The 14,535-nt window shown below is 19.2% G+C and overlaps 4 protein-coding genes across 4 annotated transcripts; 2 read left to right on the forward strand and 2 right to left on the reverse strand.

Annotated features, from left to right (window-relative positions):
- Positions 1-82: 82 nt before the first annotated feature.
- On the forward strand, positions 83-1,037 carry LOC122712455 (ubiquitin-40S ribosomal protein S27a). Its single transcript, XM_043932146.1, has 3 exons — positions 83-225; positions 290-507; positions 839-1,037. Exons 1-3 carry the CDS (start codon positions 123-125, stop codon positions 986-988), a joined length of 471 nt encoding a protein of 156 aa, XP_043788081.1. The 5' UTR covers positions 83-122; the 3' UTR covers positions 989-1,037.
- A 424-nt stretch (positions 1,038-1,461) lies between these two features.
- On the reverse strand, positions 1,462-7,641 carry LOC122712453 (protein Aster-B-like). Its single transcript, XM_043932144.1, has 14 exons — positions 7,220-7,641; positions 6,784-7,078; positions 6,479-6,680; positions 6,087-6,367; positions 5,628-5,780; positions 5,323-5,473; positions 3,447-3,605; positions 3,174-3,295; positions 2,807-2,999; positions 2,504-2,734; positions 2,227-2,380; positions 2,037-2,157; positions 1,778-1,947; positions 1,462-1,676 (listed from the first exon to the last, which is right to left on the reverse strand). The coding sequence occupies exons 1-13, from the start codon at positions 7,264-7,266 to the stop codon at positions 1,816-1,818; spliced, it is 2,241 nt and encodes a 746-aa protein (XP_043788079.1). The 5' UTR covers positions 7,267-7,641; the 3' UTR covers positions 1,462-1,676; positions 1,778-1,815.
- A 636-nt stretch (positions 7,642-8,277) lies between these two features.
- Positions 8,278-11,194, forward strand: LOC122712463 (cystathionine beta-synthase). The gene is made up of 6 exons (XM_043932161.1): positions 8,278-8,530; positions 9,443-9,552; positions 9,624-9,973; positions 10,045-10,295; positions 10,377-10,647; positions 10,720-11,194. Exons 1-6 carry the CDS (start codon positions 8,448-8,450, stop codon positions 11,167-11,169), a joined length of 1,515 nt encoding a protein of 504 aa, XP_043788096.1. The 5' UTR covers positions 8,278-8,447; the 3' UTR covers positions 11,170-11,194.
- Positions 11,195-12,012: 818 nt separating this feature from the next.
- Positions 12,013-13,880, reverse strand: LOC122712513 (trafficking protein particle complex subunit 6b). The gene is made up of 2 exons (XM_043932237.1): positions 13,547-13,880; positions 12,013-12,438 (listed from the first exon to the last, which is right to left on the reverse strand). The coding sequence occupies exons 1-2, from the start codon at positions 13,670-13,672 to the stop codon at positions 12,037-12,039; spliced, it is 528 nt and encodes a 175-aa protein (XP_043788172.1). The 5' UTR covers positions 13,673-13,880; the 3' UTR covers positions 12,013-12,036.
- Positions 13,881-14,535: the final 655 nt, after the last annotated feature.

Raw genomic sequence — 14,535 nt, forward strand, 5'->3', positions numbered from 1 at the left:
CTTTTAATAATATTGTATAATAAATTATATAAAAATTATATAAATAAATTATATAAATGATTATAAAAATTTTAAACCATAAACAATAAATAAATTTCCTGTATTGTTTGTTTAGATTCACCATGCAGATATTTGTGAAGACTCTAACTGGCAAAACTATTACTCTTGAAGTTGAAGCATCAGATACTATTGAAAATGTTAAAGCAAAAATTCAAGATAAAGAAGGTAATATATAAAATACATATTATATTAAATATTAATTTCTTAAATATTTGAGTTTGAATTTTAGGAATTCCACCTGGTCAACAAAGATTAATTTTTGCTGGAAAACAATTGGAAGATGGTAGGACACTTTCAGATTATAATATTCAGAAGGAATCTACATTACATTTGGTACTACGTTTAAGGGGTGGTGCTAAAAAACGCAAGAAGAAGAATTATTCAACTCCAAAAAAAATCAAACATAAGAAGAAGAAGGTTAAGCTTGCTGTACTCAAATTTTATAAGGTATTTAAATAATCATTTTCATTTTAATCATCTTTTTATTTTAATTTAACAATTTAATAATGTAATTATAATGCATTATAATTGCATAATGTAATTATAATTTGAATTATAAAAAAAAATCGTAACTTAATTAAAAATGAGATGAATATAAACCAAGATTTGAAATATTTTGAAAATAACTTTTACATCTATAAATATTATTTTTCTATTAGATTCTATCAATTTAAATTTAAACAGATTTTAATAAAAATTAATTTTAATAAAAAAAATTTTTATTTAATTTGTTATTGCAATTTTATTATGTAAAACATTTTTGTTCAATGTTAAACAGGTAGATGAAAATGGAAAAATTCATCGATTAAGAAGGGAATGTCCCATGGAACAATGTGGTGCGGGAGTTTTTATGGCTGCAATGGAAGATCGTCATTATTGTGGCAAATGCGGTTATACTCTTGTATTTAACAAACCGGAAGATAAGTAAATTAAAAACATGTAATTTTACTTAATTAAAGAAATTTCATAAACACGAAGCTTTTTTATTTTTTTAATTATTTATATATTCATATTATTATTGATCCTATCGAAAAAAATTATGAATTAAAACGGATGAGATATTAAAATTTTCAGGGTTTCTGTTCAAATTTTTCAGTCCATCTTAAAAAATGGAATTTTAAGGCACAAGATGATTTTGCATATTTCTATGTATTATGATTACATTATATATAATTTATATAATGTATATATTCACAATTATATTATTTCAAATCATATAAAATATACATATTTTTATTAAAATGAAAATATATATTTTTAAAACAATAATGCTCTAAAAATGATTTATTCTTTTCCTTTACATTGTAATGTGCTAATATACAACTTTTATTCATATACAAAAACATATAAATATAAATATTCATATATTTATATTTATATATATTTGAATGTATGTAGTACAGAAATATATTATACAACAATGTAACTTATCATAATATTCTATGTGCAAAAAATTTCACACAACATATTTTATAAACATTAAAGTAATAAAAAGGAACAAATTTAAATTGCATTTTCTATCAATCATAAATAGTTTGAATTTAGATACATATTATTGTGCATTTGGAATTATAGATAATCATCATCATCATCATCATCACAGCGCACTTGTATATCTAATTATAAGTTATATGTAATAATAAGTATATTTTTCTTATCAAATATTTAAAGTTTACTAAAATTGATTTTTACAGAATTATAGCATTATAATACTTACGTTATTTTTGTCAGAATATTTTTACATATTCCTTTTTTTTATATTTCTGAATGACTTCGCTGTTCTGTATGAGAATTATAGCTTTTTAAACTTGGTTTTAACACGGAAAACATTTTTTCTGTTGCAGTAGGATGAATACTCATTTGTAATTCTGTTAATGATTCTTCTGTCTTTAAAATTTAAAAAATTATAATTAATAAATGTAAATAATAATTAATAAATGCAGTATAATTCTCTAAAAATAAAATGAATATTTTACTTGTCTAAGCAATTGTGCAGCAGTATGCAATACTCTTTGCCATTTTCTCATTTCTATGTTATGTAAACTTTCTTGCTGTTGTAATAAATGAATCCAATCTTCTTCAGTTTTTGGTGTATTTCTATATAATAAACAATATATATTAAATATTAATATTAAATCATATTAAATATAAGACATTTTTACATACTTTAATACATGTAAATCCATAATAGTATAGGCTGCAGCTTCTTCTAAACCCCATAATTTATAATATAATAAACCATTAATTACCATTAAACATAAGACAGCAATCAAAAGCATTGAACTAATTATCATATTAGAATCACCTCGTGCAGCAGAAACTGTACATAAAAATTTGTATTTGTGTATAAAAGTTTTAAATTGTAAGCACTATTAATTTTTTATAAAATTATTAAATTTATTTAGTTGTATTATAATAGATTATTATACCATTAATATCATACCAGTATTATCATTAATATGTGGCAAATTTAAAGAATTTTGTAGAGTGGAAGATGTGTGATCTGAAGTATGAGTTTGTAAAGAAATACCAGGACCTGTAGCACGACGTCTTCTTCTTGTTTTTCTTTTTACTCCTCCACTTCCGTTATTTTCTTCACATTCTATAGTTAATGCTTTTATTAAACTTGTAAAATATTCATCCATTCCAGCCCAACAATTCTTTTCAATAACACCTATTATTTTTTAAAATATATAATTATTACTTATAAAGGTAAAAAAAAAAAATTTGTATCATAAATTCTTACTTTTTACAAAACCCCATACATTTTTTTTGTACTTTATTTGAGCATAAATTGCCATATTTGTTTCATTTTCAGAAATACTAGTAATACAATAATGAATTAAAACGGAAAAAGAATCTGCATATGGAATTCCAGCATTTACACTTTCTACATCAATACTATATAAATAACCTGGTCTACTACATGGTAACATTATCTAAAAATAAATCATAAAATTATAAATTAAAATTATACAAATAAAATCAAGATATTTATAGAATGATTTAATAAATTTTAATAATAGTTTCATAAAATATATATTATATTAATAATAGTATAATATAATATTATATTAATAATATTAATAATAGTTTCATAAAAGTAATAATACCTGAGTTTCTGATATATTAGAAGTTCTTGGTCCAATAGCTTGAGATAATGCTATTGTAAATGATAAATTTCTAACTTTCTGACCAGTTTGTTCATTTTGGGTCCATGCTGATTGTACTAAATCTAAATAAATAAAAATAAATAAATCATTTAATGAAATAATTTCTTAACATTTTTTATTAATAAAATATATAAATATATTTTCATTTGTTCTAATTGTATTACTTTCATAAATTTTGTTTATAATTGAATATGTAAATAATTCTTATCTTACCAGTAGTTTTGCGAGCAGTTTGAAAATCAAGAAAGAATTTTGAATTTGTAAATAGCAAGGTAAATAGTTGATCAATATGAATAGGAAATGTAGCTTTGCCTATTTGACGACCTTCATGTGATGAAGTACATATTACAGTGCCCCGAACACTTAATTTTACTGCAATCATAATAATATAAATATTCATATAATAATATGCAAAATATTTTTAAATTTATTTTTAATTTAATTATTATTAACTGCATATAAAAATTAACATATAACATTAACTGCATAACAAAATGTAATATTAGATAATTAAAATATTTTTATTCAAAATTTTAATAGAATTCTTATAGAATACAAATAATCTGTTATAATAATTATTGAAAATTTTTTTCTTATAACAAGATATATTTCATATAAAAATTTTATGAAGTGTCATAAATATCTAAAAATTCGTAAGATGTTTTATAATATATAAAAATAATAATTAGAAATGAATAATAAATAATATTAAAATCAATTAGATACATATTATATATATAAATTATAAAAATTATTTTTTCTTGAATTAATCTATATGATTAAAAATTCTTAACATATAAATTTTATGTAACTATTATTTCTTTAATAAAATATCGAAAGAATAAGAAATTTTATTTTTAAAAATTGTTTATAATTACTGTTAATAACACATTTCGTGCCGCGTGTTTTGTTTCACGTTGAACTTTTCGTTTAAAACGCTTAAAATTTTTCCTGTAAAATAGAAATCTTTGAAAAAATTTTTTGTAAAATCATATATTTTTTTTCATCTTAAATTTAATATATGTAAACTTAATACAAGTAATGTAATATATTATATTTTTTTCTTGATAATTATAATTTTTGCAATAATTTTAAATATTTTATTTATAAAGCAAATATTTCAGAAAAAACTATAAATCGTGATAATGAGAATCATATAATCTGAAAGGAAAATCATCAAAAATCCGGCACGGAAAGTGTTAAGAATAAGTAAAAAAATTAATTGAATAAGAAAATTGATGCTATTATGAATAAATCATAAGCGTAAACATATATTGTCATTTCAATTTATCCAATTAAAAACAATATTATTTACTCTTACAAAAAAAAGTGACAGTACTAACTTTATACTTAACAGATATTCTCTAAATTCCATCATTAACAAAGTATGTTTATATCTTTGAGATATGTTTTTGGACCTATCCTAATGTGATTTTGTTCATTTTCAAGGTGAGTAGAACATATTCCTAATGTTTGATTATTTATTTCTGAAGTATTCCACACATCCATTTAATTTTAGTACCTAAAACATTTATAATATTGCTAAATTAGAAAGAATACATAAATAATTTTATTATATATTATATTATTCAACAAAATATATTGTTATATTTGTATAAGAATATAAAGGTAATAAAATATTCAAATAAATGTTTTAGGTTTCTTTTTTATATTTTTTAAATTTTTTTTCTAATAATTTTTTAATATATTTAAATATGATATAAAAAATATATATATTATATTATAAATAATAAAACTTATTGTGTAATTATTATAATTATTATGTTTTAAATAATAATTAGTTTATAAAAACATAAAACATTTTAAATTATTTATTTTTAAATTTTTCTAAATATTGACAAAATCAACTATAAATAAATTATATCAATATAAGTGTCAATGTATAATGTAAATTTTTTTATCTTTTAAATATTATATGTTATGTATCTTGTGTGTCTTAATGATATTATAAAATAATGAAATAATTAAATTCTATGTAATTCTTCTATAATAATAATTATATAATAATTATATTTATATAATAATTTTAAGAAAAAGTATAACAAAAGGTATTATTATCAAAACTTACATGCATGTTTTTCAGCTTCACTTTCTGTTGTATCACTTAAATCCGTTGCATCAATAGTAGGATCTGGTCGAGGTAAATGATGTACTTCTGCCTTTGATTCAATTGTATCTGGTGCTTCAGTTATTGAATGTTCTATGTTACCACTTTCTACCTTTAATTCATAAAATATAAAATATAAAATATAAAAAGTATAATTACAGTTTATATAAAATATCAAAAAGTAAAAGTGTATTAATTAAAAATTATATATATTGATAAAAAATTTATCATAGTTCTATTAGTTTCTAATACAATCAATAAATTACCTCAGAAAATGATTCTACAGATAATCTTGTAGATAGCTTCTCTTCATCAGCTGGAGGTAATGGTGGAACATAATCTTCATCATCTGAAGTTAAACCTAATTCATCTCCATAACAAGAATGTACAAGTTGCCATAATTCAGGTGCATTCATTGGCTAAATAATAAAATATCCAATTTATTATTTTAACATATTTTAACATATTTAAACAGAATTTGGATACAATATCAAATAAATTCTAATTATTCTCTATGTTATATAGAAATAACATAAATAATAATATAAATGATATAAGAATAATATAAATTGAAAAATAGTATGACAAATAAATTTTATATATAATTAATGAATTTTTACATTTTAAATTTTAAATTATTTTATATAAAAATCAATCAATTTAAATATATATTTATAACATTTTTAAATATATTTTAATATTATAAAAATATTTAAATTTCATACCTCACCAATAAGTGCATTTTGCCATACACGAAATAACATTACATATGTTTTATCCCTTGCACCAAAAGATGTCAAAAAAAATTTATCAGTGGCAGTGCATATTAAAATTGCATTAGGAATTACAAGTGCAGTTTTTTCTTTAGTAATAGATGTAACATCCTTCCAACGTAAACATACTAAAGTTTCCCAACTAAAAATGTTTGCATAAAAGCATACATAATTTTGAGATACATAGAGTCTTCCATGAACTAATATTTCACGTTGCAATGCACATGAATAATCTAAAAATTATATAATATAATTAATATATTATAAAAATGACAATAATAATTAATTATTAATATTATATTAATATTTAAATTATTTAAATGAATATAAAAACCATTATTTACCAACAACTAATCTTTCATCATCTGGTACATCTTTAAATATTCTCTTAAAATCATCAGATCTAGATTTATAAGTTGGATATAAAACATGATACCAAGATTTTTTTTTATTTCGTTCACTGCTTCGTGTTTCTTTTTTTCCTTCATGTGAACTTTTTATAACTTGAGAAGAATCTGATGATTTGTTTGTTATATCTTGTTGTTGCTATATCATATTTTTAAAATTAAATTAATAATATTATAATAAAAGAAATTTTGGATATCAATAAATAGATATAATAAAAAATATTTTAGTGTTAAAATCTTACATGTAATTGATGTTCATCCAATTTGTTCATACTATTAGATTCTTTGGTATTTAAATCATGATTTAATTTGGAATGATCTCGTTTATTACGAACTTTTGGACTAGGGCGTGGAGATAAATTTGGACTTGAAACTGGACTACCTTTTTCTCCATTTCCTCCAGTAATTGTTTCTTGAATATTATCTGATATACCATTTCCTATATTCATTGTTGGATTCTGATTTTCAAATCCAGTAGAATTTACATTAGTCATAACTTCACGACTAGATATCAATAAATCTTCCACTGATTTGTTCCTATTAAATTAACATATAAATTATTAAAAAAAATTAAGTTAAAAATTAAATATGAATAAACAATAAATAAATGGATAATAAAAAAATCAAAAATAAAATCATTATTAAAATAATGATAAAATTTATTATAAAACTACGTACATGGTTACGGTTGGATATTTTTGAATAGATTCTACTTCAAAGTACATAATAATTATATAGCGTACTTATAAATTTTGTTTACTGAATCTATGAACTTGTCACAATTTTAGAATAGAATACAATAATTTACATTAAAGCATAATAGCATTACAATTAATGTTCGATAATAATTACTAATAATATAATGCACTATCTTTATTGTTAATACATTTTGGAAACACAACATATGTGTAATTTTCACGAACTATATAATCGTTAAGGAAATGACAAGTCATTTCAAATAACATACATCAATCATTGTCATTTATGTAGTCTTATATTATTATGAAGCTTTTTTCTAATCATTAAATTCACGCTTTCTTATCATTCAAAATCTTTATCAATGCATATCACTGTTTAAAATGAAATAAAAAATACTGAGCACTTCAAAAAGGATCCACCATATTGAAATAGTATATCATTTTTTTTGCTTCGAAATATAGAAAAAAAATTCAAGAAATTAATATGAATATAATATCATAAACATCTAATAGAAAAATAGATATAATAATAGAATATCTAAACTATCAATATAAAAGTAATATAAAACTTGCTTTGATATACAAAAATAATAATAAAAAATATTACTTTTAATTATTTTAAAAATAGAAAAATAAATCTTATAAATGTAAATATTTATATCTTCTTTTTAATTAATATTTGTATATGCAATTTATATTAAATAAAATAATAGTGATAGTTATATTATCAAGAAACAAAACTTCTTGATAAAATCATATATATGCTAGTTGATTGTAATAAGAAATAATGCTAGATTTAAATTTAAATGGAATGTTTTCAATGCAATATTCATAATACAATAGTTTTCATGAAAACTTCAATTTCATTAATTTATTAGTTAATAGTCGTTTTATTTTCATATTTTAAAAATTATCATATTTTATGTATTGTATGATAAATATGTATTAGTCAAAAGAGACATATGAAGTCATAATTATTTTCTATTATTTATCTTAATTATTACATCATTATGTGATCGAACACTATTTCAAAAGTTACGTAGCATGAAACAAGCAGTTTCCTTTCCTCAATCTTGAAATCAACATAAAGTTGAAGAATTTAATATAATATTTGAATTATTAAAGCTATTGAAAAAAAGTTTAAAATTTACTTTTATTATTTATTTTTAATAAGTTTGAAGAATTTAATTATAATTTAAATCTTAATTATGGAATTTAAACAACCTAATCGACCTAGTTATTGTACATGGGAATTAAATGCAACAAATTCACCACATACATGTAGAACAGAGTAAGTTTATATAATAAGAATATTTATTAATGAGATTTAATAATAACTTAATAAATAAAATAATAAAACAAAAATTTCCAGTATTTTTAAATTATTTTCAATATTTTTAAAAATTATTTTAAATTTTAATATATTATTTAAACTTAATATAAAATATTTTTTTTATTATGTAAGTATTTATATTTTTCTTTAAATAATATTTCTTAAATTTATAAAAAAACTTAAGATCTGAAATAAAAATATGATTTTGTTTTAAAAATAAAAAATTTTAAATTTTAAATTTATTGTTGTTCAAATTATATATATATATATTATTTTATGATAAAAATAATAAATATATAAAAATTAATACATATAAATATATATAATATATATAATAATGTTCTTATTTATAATATTTTCATAAATTATTATATAATTATATTAATTTTAATAATTAATTAATATAAAAATGTTGGAAATTCAATAATATATCATATAAAAAATTGTATGTATATTATACAATGTGAATTTATTTAATATTTAAAATATTGTTTATTATTAAGATTATAAGAAGTTTTTTAAAATAGTTTGAATTATAAAATTATTTTATAATTTTATTATAAAATAATATATATATTATAATAAAATAATATATTTTATAATTCATTTTATTATTATAATAATTTTAATTTCATTTATATAAATAAATTTAATTTGATATTTTATTTTATATAAAAATCTATATAATTGATGAAAAACTTAAAACAAATTACATTTTTGCTACAAATATACTTATCTTTTAATTAGTTTTTATATTCTTAAATTCCTAATTATATTAGAAAATTTAATTTATTTCTTTATTTTTTAAGTTTAAATTTATTATAGACTTTTTTTATTATATTTCATTAATATGGTTTAATATGATTTCAGAAATGGTGATTGTACTAAGATAATGCCTGATATTTTAACTGCTATTGGACAAACACCACTCATAAAATTAAATAATATTCCTAAATCTTATGGTATAAAATGTGAAATATGTTAGTATTAATTTTGTTAATTTATTATGCTATTTATAAAGTTTTTTTTATAAATATAATTTTATTTTTAGATGCAAAATGTGAATTCCTTAATCCTGGTGGTTCTGTGAAAGATAGAATTGCATATAGAATGATTCAAGATGCAGAAGATAAAGGTTTGTTGAAACCAGGATGTACCATTATTGAACCGACAAGTGGTAATACTGGAATTGGATTAGCAATGGCTGCTGCAGTGAGAGGATATAAATGCATTATTGTTATGCCAGAAAAAATGTCTGATGAAAAAGTATCAACACTTTATGCACTTGGTGCTGAAATTGTACGAACTCCAACTGAAGCAACTTGGCATAGTCCAGAAGCACATATCAGTGTTGCTCAAAAATTACAAAAAGAAATACCAAATAGTATTATTCTTGATCAGGTACTATTATTATATTATTAAATATTGCATAGTTTTATTTTAATTGTTTTTTATTTGTATTATATGTTTAGTATACTAATCCTGGAAATCCATTGGCTCATTATGATCAAACTGCAAATGAAATTTGGAAACAGTGTGAAGGTAAAATAGATTATTTGATAGCTGGTGCTGGTACAGGTGGTACCATTTCAGGTATTGGACGAAAATTGAAAGAATTATCACCAAATATAAAAATTATTGCTGTGGATCCTAAAGGAAGTATTTTAGATCCATCAATTGAATCACAAAACGAAGTTGGCTTTTATGAAGTAGAAGGAATTGGGTGTGATATTTTTTTATCTATTCTATTTACTAATATTGTATGCAATTTTATTTTTTATTTTAAATGATCAATTATTTTTAGTTATGATTTTATACCTACAGTGTTAGATCGTAATGTAATTGATAAATGGATAAAGACTGAAGATAATGAATCATTAAATGCTGCTAGAATGCTTATACGCCAAGAAGGTTTACTTTGTGGTGGTAGTAGTGGTGCTGCTCTTATAGCTGCTCTTAAAATAGCTAAAGATATTCCTGAAGAAAAACGTATGGTAATTGTTTTACCTGATGGAATACGAAACTATTTAACTAAATTTGTATCAGACTATTGGATGGAAACTAGAGGATTTTTGGTAAATTACTTATTTTTATTTAAAAATTCTTTTTTTATAAATTTGAATAATGAATTATTGAATAATTTACAGCAACCTGTATGTCAAAATGAAATGAATAAATGGTGGTGGAATATGAAAATTTCAAATTTATCTTTTGATAAACAATCATTGTTAAAGGAAAATACAGTAACATGTCAAGAAGCTATGCATATGCTCAAAAATGCAGATTCACAATTATTAGTTATTAGTGATGATAATATACATATAAAAGGTGTTATTAGTTTGAACAAACTTACATCATATGTTATATCTGGTATAGTAAAATGTACAGATTTTGTAGATAAAGCTATGGTTAAACAATATGTTAAAGTTAAACATTCAGCAACTCTTGGTTATATATCACGTATTCTTGAAAAAGAACCATATGCGATAATTTTAGATGATGAATATGATGATGCTTTTATTGGAATTATAAATCAATTTCATATTTTGCAATTTATAACCAAAAATGGTACATCTAATAATTATTTAATAAATTAAATCTTAAACATTAATTTAATTGTTAAAATGCTTTTAAAATTATTGCAACTAATTATTATATTTCTCAATTTTTTTTTTTATTATACTTAATTTTTAATTAAAAACGAAAATTGAACCTATCTAAAAACTTATATGAATAAAAATCTAATAATGCATTTAATTTATAAATGTTTAAAACAAATATTCCAAAAAAATCAAAATTATTAAATAATTACTTGTATATATTTTTAGATTATATAAATATATAATTTTATATTAATATATAATTTAATTTTATACTTAAATAAAATTTAAATAAAACACATATATATAATATTTCAGAAAATGCAATTTGAAATGTCTCAGAAAACACATCTTTTTTATTTCAAATTTTAATTTGAGTGATCGAATTTTCTTTTTTTATGAATATTGAATGCTTGTGAAATTTCAATTAAAAATTTTTCAAATACATGTAAATTTTTAATTAATTATTTTTACTTAACTAATAAATATAATGTCTTATACAATATAGATGAAGATAATACTTTGATATTTTTATTTATTTTTTCCCTGTATTTTATGTTAATTTGAATAAAAAAAATTCGTTACAAAAAATTCAAAAAGAATCAGATAATGTTTTCTCAATTTATTATGTCAATATTTATTTATATTATAGTTAAATAAAATTTTAAAACTTTATTTCAAAAATTAATATGAAAAACATATTTTATTATTATTAGTAATGAATAAAATTAAAATATAATTGTATATATAAAATTTTATAATTTTTTTCTAATTATTCATAAAATTCTTAATTATATGATTTTATATCATTTTGTAATATGCTTTAATTTTTATTGTATATATTTTGTATCATATTTATTAACATTAAATTCTTTGAACTTGTACATGAAATTTACAACTTGGTAATGTAGAAATCTCTGCATTAACAGTACTAATAATTCCAAGATTTGCCAAACTTCCTCTTAAAAGTCCACAAGTAAATGCTAATAAACGTGGACTTTCTTGTAAATATTGTTTATTACTATTAGTACCTACTTTATTTAATAATCGAAATGAATTATCTTGTAATACATATACACCATGATGATTTGTCCTTAAATTATCAATTTGTTTATGATAAAGACTTGACCAAAAATCAGTACAGATAAACTTTATCATATCCAATTCATCTTTAAATCGATTCCATTCTCGTGTCAATCGTTCAATGATTCTGTAACCAACACTGAATCCCATCCATTCTAATCGAGACAGTTCTTCTTCTCCTTCCTTTATATTTTAAATATTATTATTATTATTACAGATAGATATTAAAATTATAGTGTAACATTATTAATATTTTATTTAAAAACACAATTTTTAAAATAAATTTTTATAATTTTTGAAATTTTAGAATCAGTTTAATTATAACAAACATGATAAAAACAATTATAACAAATATGATAAATATTAAATATAACTTCAACTTTCATTTTATTATTGTACATTTTAAATATAATTTTTTATATTATATTATTTTTATATTTCTAAAATATAAACATAAGTTCAATTAAATAATAATTTAATTTAAAAATTTATAATAAAATGTTATTTTATTATAAATAACATTATAACATAAATATATTATTTCATAAAAATAAAAATTAACATTTAGTTAGTAGTTCAGAAAAATAATTTTATTATATATTAATATATTGTTCATAGTATATTGTCATTTTTTATATTGTAATTTCTATATATTATTAAAAAGCATATAATATAAATTTTTTCATTAGAAAAAGATATTACTATTATTACATTTTATTATAATATTATTATTATATTTATTATTATCTTCAAAATTATTATACATTTATAAAAAATTTCATTGTACGAAATATTTGTAGTTGCTTCTTTCTAATCAATAATATTTTTATTACATATTTTTAAAAATTTAAAAATATATTCATATTAAAAAATAACATTAATTTTCTATTGTATTCTTGTAAAATTAAAATATTTTTATTCTTCAATTGATAATGTATATTAGTGAAGAAAATAGTTCGCAAAGCTATTGAATGATAAATTTATAGAAATAAATAGTTCACATAATAAATAAAAATATTTAAAAACAATAATATTAATAATTTAAATATAATTGAAAGATTTTACTTTATTTGTATATTATATAAAATATTTTTAAAAAATAAAATCATTATTATAGAAAATATTTTAAAAAAGATTTAAATTGTTTTTTTTTATTTAAAATAGATAAGAAACATTAACACATAATAAAATATATTGAATAATAAAGGATATAATAAGATATAATAAATACATTTTATTAATTTATATAAAATTATTGAATTATATAAAAAATTTATTAATATATAATTACCTTATTTTTACACGATTTATTTAAAGCATAATTAACCATTTCAGCATGTAAATATTCGAAAAGACATTCATCAGCTTCTCCAGATATGTGAGAATTAATTTTTGTATCAGTTATTTGTTGTCTCATTTTTGCGTTTTTTTTTAAATCATAATATTATTATAGAATATATAATTAATATATATCAATGGTACATGTATTATAATATACACTTTATATTGATTAAAAAGAAAGGCAGTTTCTGAAATACTGTTACTAACTGTTTACAATTTATATAGAATATGTTTTATATCCTATATATAAATTTATATAAATATTTATATAAACTTCACTTATATAATTCCAATATATATCGATAAAGATAATAAGAATATATGATTATGTATATGTACATAACCATAGTTTATTTTATATATAGATGTAAATCTAGTGACGTATGCCATTATACAAACTCGTAGTAGTTCATGACAAAATGACATAAAGTTCAATGTATATAAATAATGTGTATCAGGCTTTACTTACAAATCATTATAGGAATAATTTAGTTCATTCAACTTTGGAATTCTATGATATCCAATTTTATATGTAAATAATATTTTTAAATATTTGTTTATAGTAATATACAAATTTTATCATAGTATAAATCATCAAAATGTCAAAAAAAAATACAATGAAATAATTAAATCATTTATAAATATTAATTTATTTTATTAATCAATCATCTTATTAATAACCAAAAATGAATTATCATTGATTATAAGTATGCAGTTAAATTTTAATGAATTAAATTTTAATAAAGTTTATATTCAAACTTAAAGTTTTGAATAATAATATTTTACAATTTTATTTTTATATTTGATATTAATTTTTTTTTGTTAATAATAAATTTCAATTAAATTAACTTAATATTATTATTTGATAAAAATTAATTTGATTAGTATTTCTTATTTATAATTTCCTTAAAATTATTATTATTATTACTATTAGTATTA

The sequence above is a fragment of the Apis laboriosa genome, unplaced genomic scaffold (assembly GCF_014066325.1).
Source record: "Apis laboriosa isolate Shangri-la unplaced genomic scaffold, ASM1406632v1 scaffold202_cov151, whole genome shotgun sequence".
Lineage (NCBI taxonomy): Eukaryota > Metazoa > Arthropoda > Insecta > Hymenoptera > Apidae > Apis > Apis laboriosa.

Coding starts and splice junctions, on each gene's coding strand:
- LOC122712455 (XM_043932146.1), top strand. CDS start 123: ATGCAGATATTTGTGAAGACTCTAACTGGCAAAACTATTACTCTTGAA. Junction 226..289: donor AAAAATTCAAGATAAAGAAG/GTAATATATAAA, acceptor TTTGAATTTTAG/GAATTCCACCTGGTCAACAA. Junction 508..838: donor CTGTACTCAAATTTTATAAG/GTATTTAAATAA, acceptor AATGTTAAACAG/GTAGATGAAAATGGAAAAAT.
- LOC122712453 (XM_043932144.1), bottom strand. CDS start 7,266: ATGTACTTTGAAGTAGAATCTATTCAAAAATATCCAACCGTAACCAT. Junction 6,368..6,478: donor TGATGAAAGATTAGTTGTTG/GTAAATAATGGT, acceptor TATAATTTTTAG/ATTATTCATGTGCATTGCAA. Junction 2,158..2,226: donor ATGGATTTACATGTATTAAA/GTATGTAAAAAT, acceptor TTTATTATATAG/AAATACACCAAAAACTGAAG.
- LOC122712463 (XM_043932161.1), top strand. CDS start 8,448: ATGGAATTTAAACAACCTAATCGACCTAGTTATTGTACATGGGAATTA. Junction 8,531..9,442: donor CCACATACATGTAGAACAGA/GTAAGTTTATAT, acceptor ATATGATTTCAG/AAATGGTGATTGTACTAAGA. Junction 9,553..9,623: donor TGGTATAAAATGTGAAATAT/GTTAGTATTAAT, acceptor TTTTATTTTTAG/ATGCAAAATGTGAATTCCTT.
- LOC122712513 (XM_043932237.1), bottom strand. CDS start 13,672: ATGAGACAACAAATAACTGATACAAAAATTAATTCTCACATATCTGGA. Junction 12,439..13,546: donor ATAAATCGTGTAAAAATAAG/GTAATTATATAT, acceptor TAAAATATAAAG/GAAGGAGAAGAAGAACTGTC.